The sequence below is a fragment of the Chrysochloris asiatica genome, unplaced genomic scaffold, assembly GCF_000296735.1.
Source record: "Chrysochloris asiatica unplaced genomic scaffold, ChrAsi1.0 scaffold00254, whole genome shotgun sequence".
NCBI lineage: Eukaryota > Metazoa > Chordata > Mammalia > Afrosoricida > Chrysochloridae > Chrysochloris > Chrysochloris asiatica.
The window spans coordinates 3,230,985-3,238,281 of record NW_006408772.1 but is presented as its reverse complement, the minus strand read 5'-3'; the positions used below and the strand labels follow the sequence as shown (position 1 = coordinate 3,238,281).

Genomic DNA, 7,297 nt, shown 5'->3' with positions numbered 1-7,297 from the left:
AAAAAAAAAAAAAGGCATTTTCTCTACCCTCAATAGACTACCAGAGACTAGACTAATACTAATACAGACATAGATGAACAGATTTGCAAATTATCACATAAAAACAGTAAGATAACCCTAACCCGCACATACACACAAACAAACTAGTGCACACAAACATACACATGGAATGTAAATCTTAGAATATGGAATAAGCATATAGCTGAAACACCTAAGTACAGAAATCTCTAAACTGAACTAGCATTTAGGTTTTTTAGTTTTCTAACAGGTGACTTCTACTGCTTAGCTTAGGTCAATTAGCCTAGCAAATTACAGAATATATTTTGGAAAATACTGCGAGGTTTTGTAGAAGATTAAAATTCTCTTCAGATTAAATAAGCATGGATGCTTTCTACTTACACATAAGAAGATTAACTAGAATAAAACATAACTAAATAAACATTCTGGTAGCGTACTCCTTTGCCAACTCTGTACAACTGCGGTGACTGTCAAGTCCATTTGTTTTCCAAATACTTCCCAGCTCTTCCTTATATACAATGGAAGTCCTACTTCAATTTAAATCTATTTCTTCATGTTTAATCCTCTTGGGAGATACAGAACATGAATGAGAGGACGTATGGTCATCATTACTCTTCACATAAAGCAGGAACTCACTCAACCAGGTTAAGATATTTTAACATCATTACCTTTCCCTCACAAATGTTTTTTATCTTGTTAATCATTTTCTCAAACTCTTATTCAACGTTCCATATACATTTTTTTTTAATGCAGAGATCAAAAGCAGACAGAGGATACAAAGGAATCATTCTCTTGCTTTTTACATATCAATCTCCAGAAGCTTAAAAAAAAAAAATCAACTTTCAGTAACCTGAAGCTTCTAAAACAGAAAACTATACAGTTTATACTTATAGAGTTTACAAGGATCCCTGGTAGCATAACAAGTTACATGTTAGGCTGTCACCCACAAGTTCAGCAATTCTAACCCACCATCTGCTCTGCAGAGGAAAATGATTTACAGTCTTGGAAACCCTATAGAGAGTCACTATGAATCAGAAGTGACTAAATGACAGTAGGCTTGGGGCGTTATTTTTATTGGGGTGTTGTTTTCTGGAGTTTATCATTATGATTCCCTGATCTTTTCTTTTGCCATTGTTATACCTAAGATGACCTCCTTTATTTTATAACTTTTCTTTTTCTCCACGGATTTTTTTCCCCACTGTTGACAGGCCATTCTCTTTTAAATTTATTTCTGTCAATAAGATGTGAACTTGTAAACTGCAAATGCCAAAATATAAACCACTTTAAAATTAATAATGATAGTAAATAGTAACAGAGAACAAAGTCCTATGAGTCATCACTCAGTACCACTTTCCAAGGAGTTAGTGCTAAGCTCCTCACAAATACTTCTCCCTGCTGCAATCCTGCAATCTACTGGTAACAATGGAAAATCCTGCAATCTACTGGTAGCGATGGAAAATCATAAACATGACTTTATCTTCATAGCTGTAATGATAGGCAAAAACCAAGACTCTCAAAATGAAAGAAAAAGCAAAAAAGAGGGGACGGAGGGAAGAAGAGAAATCCTGGAAATGCTGTATTTACAGTTTTTTTTCTTGTGAGAGAAAGATGAGGCTTTCTGCTCCCATGGAGATTTACACCTCACACACCCTATACAGATTGTCACTATGAGTCAGCACACCACCACCACCACCACCACAGCTTATCTTAATGTCAAATACAAACACACGCACACATACAACAGGCTTCAAAAAGCTAGTGGAAAATTGTATTAAAAGATTATGGAATTTTTCCAGAAACTTTTTGAAGCCCCCTCATATAAACATAGAGACAAACACAACTCTCACAGCCTCAGGGACTTGCTTTCTTGGAAATAGGTGCTAATGAATTCCTAAATGTGTAACTCACTACATAAATTGTAAAATTAAAAACCTCTCTTTTCACATGTAATAAACTTAAACAGCGTAGTACTAATGAGAATTAGAAAGTACTAAAAGAGGATTTCATTTTTAAATGTTCACTTTTCTTCTAAGAAATCACCTGCAAACAAGAGGAAGCAGAAATGCACATTCTATCTTTGATGAAACTAGAAGACCCCTGTGTCTCTCAGTAAAAATATCAGAGAAAGGGCTACCTATTCTAGTGTGGACTTCATTTCTCTTAAACGTCTTTTCTGAGGCCTACCAGTTATGTTTTACCTTCTTATATGGAGTCCTCATGTGGTGCTGCAGTATAATGCATTGGACTGTGAGGTTGGTTTGAACTGTAAAGCCAGCAGTTCAAACTCACCAGCCACTCCTTAGAAACCCTTTTGTTGTTGTGAAGTGCCATCGAGTCAATTCTGACCCATAGCGACCCTGTATAGCATTTCCAAGGAGCAGCTGGTGAGCTTGAACCACCGACCTTGCAGTTCAAACGGCTTTGCAATCTGGTGCATTAACCCACAGCGCCACACCAGGGTTGCTATGAGTTGGAACCAACTCAAAGCTACTTAACAACATCAACAATTCCTTTCATTAATTCTTTCATCTCTGTTTTGAGCTCATTAAGCATTTGATAATAAATAATTTGAGTCCATGGCATTCTATTTGAACAACTTTTATGCAGACTTTGGAAAAATTAACCTAATACTCAATTTCTTTTCCTGTAAAATGAGAATGTTGTTGTTGTTGTTAAGTGCCGTTGAATCAGTTCTGATCCATAACGATCCTGTATAGGGTTTCCTAGGAGTGGCTGGTGAGCTTGAATCACCAACCTCGTGGTTCCAACTGACTTTGCAGTCCAGCACATTAACCCACAGAGCCATACCAGGAATGTTGTTGTTGTTAAGTGCTGTCGAGTTGGTTCTGACCCATAGCGACTCTGCATAGGGTTTCCAAGGAACAACTGGTAAACTTGAACCACCAACCTTGCAGTTCAAGCGACTTTGCAGTCCAGCATATTAACCCACAGCGCCACACCAGTATTCCATTCCAGGAATAGCAACACTTATTTCATAGGGTTGCTGTATGAAATAAAAGACATAACACATATAAAGACCTTGGATTTAAGAAGGCCTAAATCAATGGTGAAGAAGCCTTGGTAGTGTGGTGGATTACAAATTGCGCTGCTAACTGCAAGGTCAGCAGTTAAGAGTCTACCAGCCACTCAACGGGAGAAAGGTATCTGCTCCCAAAAAGATTTACAGCCTCGGAAACCCTATACAGGGACACTAGGAGTTGGAATCGACTACATGGCACACAACTACTATCTCCATGGAGTCTTGATGTGGGATAAGCACTGAACTGCTAACCATAAGGATGGCAGTTTAAACCAATCAGCTGATACTGGGAAATCCTACATAGGGTCGCTATGAGTCAGAACCAACTACACAGCACACAACCACCATCACCACCAAATAAATGGTAGAGTCCTGGAGTGACACTGTAGAATAAGCACTGGACTGCTTACCACAAGATCAACAGATCAAGTCTACCAGGTACTCATCTAAGAAACCTGTACAGTCACTATGAGTTGGGATCCACTTGATGACACTTAACAAAAACAACAATTAATAAACGGTAGCTGTTATTATTATGAAGGAGCCCTGGTGGTGCTGTAGGATTAGCCACTGCACTAACTGCAAGGTTCTGAGTTCAAAGACACTAGCCTCTCCTGTTCGTCAGGAGAAACGTGAGGCTATCTGTTTCCATAAAGATTTATAGGCTCAGAAATCCTATATAGTCAATATGGTAATACTCCTAAACACTGGTATGTTTGGATAGTTTGTAATATTGTTTTGTTCTAATAATCATATTTTGTATATAACAAGAAAGAACATTCTTTTATGAAAGTCAGCACTAAGAATAAGATTTCTCCCTACATTACACCTTATAAATATCCAATAATAGTACTTTTAACACAAGAAATAACACTATAATCAAACAGTCCCAAATTAGAACCCAAGCATTGCCTTTTTTTGATAACCAGACTTTGGAAAAATTAAGTCAGAATTGACTTGATGACTGGATTTTGTTATTGTTAATATGAGTGATACTAATAGTCAATAAAATTCCAAAAATTAATTGACCCAACAAACAAATGTTGGTTGCCATTGAGTGCTAGCTAGGTGGCAGGAACTGTCCTTACACCAAATGGATTTTAAAGAACAGGTTACACAAGACAAGCATAAATACGGTAAGGAGTATAATGTAGCAAAGATATGTAAGAATTTTAAAGATTAAAAAAGTTAACAAAAAGATCACTTCTAGTCTGAAAAAATTAGAAGGCTTCACGCAAAAGGAAGGATTTGATCTAGACCATGAAGTAAGATTTTTAAAGTATTAGCTGAAGATGGCAGGAAAGAGATGGAAAGAGAAGAAATATATAAAAAATAAAATAACAAAAGGAACACATGTTTTGAGAATGTAAGTTAATGAATAAAAACAGCAAGTTATTTGCAGTAATCTAGTTTGGATATACCACAGGAATTACATAAGCAAATAGGAAAAAGGGGACAATACAGGGAAGGCCATAAAACTCCAGCTAAGGGATCTGGCCTTGATATAGTCATCACTGAAGAACTGCTACGAAAAGAAATTACATGGTCAGAAACTTTTCTTATCTAAGAATCATGAAGTAAATAAAGTAAACAGGAGAAATGATCATGAACCATGTCTTACTTTGGGCCAGCTGACATCACTGGACAGCTCTCCTCTGTACAGAAATCTGTGATGGTTCCGTAAAGCATGTTGATCTGATTGAAGAAATCCACCGCTGCAAAGAAGGCATGTTATTAGTTAAACTTATCAGAATGGTTCAAGTAACAGTTAAATTTTACTCAAGCATAATTTTGGGTGTATCAGTATTCTTTTCTCAACAAAGAGCAGGGATACCAAACACAGAGATTCATAGTATTGAGCTATATAGAAATGAGGAGTTTCTCTTTAGCAAAAGTTACCACTGTTGTTGTTGTTATGTGCCGTGGAGGGAGTTGGTTCCAACTCACAGCAACCCTGCACAGGGTTTCCGAGGCTGTAAATCTTTACGAGAGCAGAAAGCCTCATCTTTCTCGTGTGGAACAGCTGGTAGTTTCTCGTGCAGAACTGCTGACCGTGAGATTAGCAGCCTGATTCGTAACGACTACACTACCAGAGCTCCATAAAGTTCCCATTGTTGTTGTTGTTAGGTGCCATCGAGTCTATACCAACTCATAGTGACCTTATGCACAGCAGAATGAAACACTACCGGATCCTGGGCCAACCTCACTAATGTTGCCACATTTGAGCCCGTTGATGCTGCCACTTTGCCAATCCATCTCACTGGGGGTCTTCCTCTTTTTCTCTGACTCTCCACTTTACCAAACATGACATCCTTCTCCAGCGACTGGACCCTCCTGACAATATGTCCAAAGTATGAGAGACGAAGTTTGGCCATCCTGGCCTCCAAGGAACACTCTGGCTGTACTTCTTCCAACACAGGTCTGTTTGTTCTTTAGGCACTTTCAATATTCTCCCAACACCCTAACTTAAAAGTATCAGTTCTTCTACAGTCTTCCTTATTCACTGTCCAGCTTTCATACGCATATGAGGTTATTGAAAATATCACGGCTTGGGTCAGGCGCACCTTAGTCAAGCTGACATCTTTGCTCTTCAACACTTTAAAAAGGTTTTGTGCCTAATGCAATATGTTGTTTGATTTCTTGACTGCTGCTTCCATGAGTGTTGATAGTTGATCCCAGAAGAATGAAGCCCTTGACAATTTCATTCTTTTCTCCGTTGATAAAAATCCTCCAGTGGTGAGGATTTTTGTTTTCTTTACACTGAGATGCAATCCATACCGAAGACTGTGCTCTCTGATCTTCATCAGTAAGTACCATTGTTGTTGTTGTTAATTGCTGTTGAGTCGGTTCCAACCCATAGTGACCCTGTATAGGGTTTCCGAGGAGTGACTGGTGAGTTTGAACCATCCACTTTGCAGTTCAAATGGCTTCGCAGTCTGGCGCATTAACCCACAGTGCCACACCAGGACTCCAGTAAATACCGTTGCTGTTGTTGCTGCTAAGTGCCGTCGAGTCGATTCCAACCGATAGCGACCCTGTATATGGTTCCGACCCATAGCGACCCTGTATAGGGTTTTCAAGGAGCAGCTGGTGAGCTTGAACCACTCACCTTACAGTTCAAATGACTGCAGTCTGACGCATTAGTCCACAGCGCCACACCAGTACTCCATGAGGAGAGTAAAATGAAAGTCAAGGAGTAGAATAAATTATTTGCAACACACGTAGCCAACAAAAACTAGGACCCCTGGTGGCCCGGTGCTTAAACCCAGTTGCTAACTGAAAGGCTGGAAATGTGAACCCATTCTGCAGCTCTGCGGGAAAAAGATTTACTGATCTGTTCCCATATAGATTACAGCCAAGAAGCCCTAATGGGGCAGTTCTACTCTGTTGCATGGTGTCACTATAAGTCAGAATTAACAAAAAGACAAGCCAGAAGAAAAATATGAGACTATCTTGAACTGGCACATCGCAAAAGAGATTTCAAGACTGTCAAAAAGTATATTGAAAACAAGCTAAACCTCATAGCAATCACGAAAATTGCAAATTAAAGTATCAGTGGAATATCATTCCATAGCTATTAAAATTGCTAAAATTTACTAGAAGATACAAATGGCCAAGAATATCCAAGACACTCTTAGAATAAGGTCAAAGTATTATATATCAAGACTTATAAGCTTCAGTGAATAAAAAGATTGTTCTTAGTAGACCAATGGAACAGAATAGACACCAGAAACAGATGCAAGCAGAGATGAAAACTTGGTTTTTAAAAAAGGTTTCATCTCTGCTTGCAATTGTTTCTGGTAACAAGTCATTGCTACAGAACATTGGTGACAGGATAGTCTTTCAATACACAATGTTGAGTCCGTTGGTTGTATTAAAAAAAGACAAAACAATTTGACTCTTCATTCTCATACATAAAAGTCGATTTCAGGTAGCTTGTACACCTAAATGTGAAAGGCTATTTCTAGAAGATAGTACTTAGGAAAATATTTTCATGGCCTGTGAAATGAATATACAGGTATGTGTCACTTAAGTCCAAGGGCCCATGAGGTTTGGTTTTGTTTTATAAACGGAAAGTAGCTCTACTTTTGTTTCTTATTTCTGCCTAATGGTATTAAAAACCTCATACCAGAGTCTTGAAACAGAGCCAGGGATGCAGGCAAGTGCAGTCAAGAAGATGGATCTGGGGACTATTTGGGGTCCAATTCCTAAAAGCATGCTTTCCAACCGTGCAGACCC

The 7,297-nt window shown here is 38.5% G+C and overlaps 1 protein-coding gene across 1 annotated transcript in view; it reads right to left on the bottom strand.

Annotated features, from left to right (window-relative positions):
• MOB1B (MOB kinase activator 1B) overlaps positions 1 to 7,297 on the bottom strand; it is a 123,994-nt gene that overhangs the window by 29,213 nt on the left and 87,484 nt on the right. Inside the window, exon 6 of the mRNA XM_006873795.1 lies at positions 4,680 to 4,773. Within this exon, the coding sequence (XP_006873857.1) occupies positions 4,680 to 4,773 (94 nt within the window). The remainder of the gene's footprint in view (positions 1 to 4,679; positions 4,774 to 7,297) is intronic.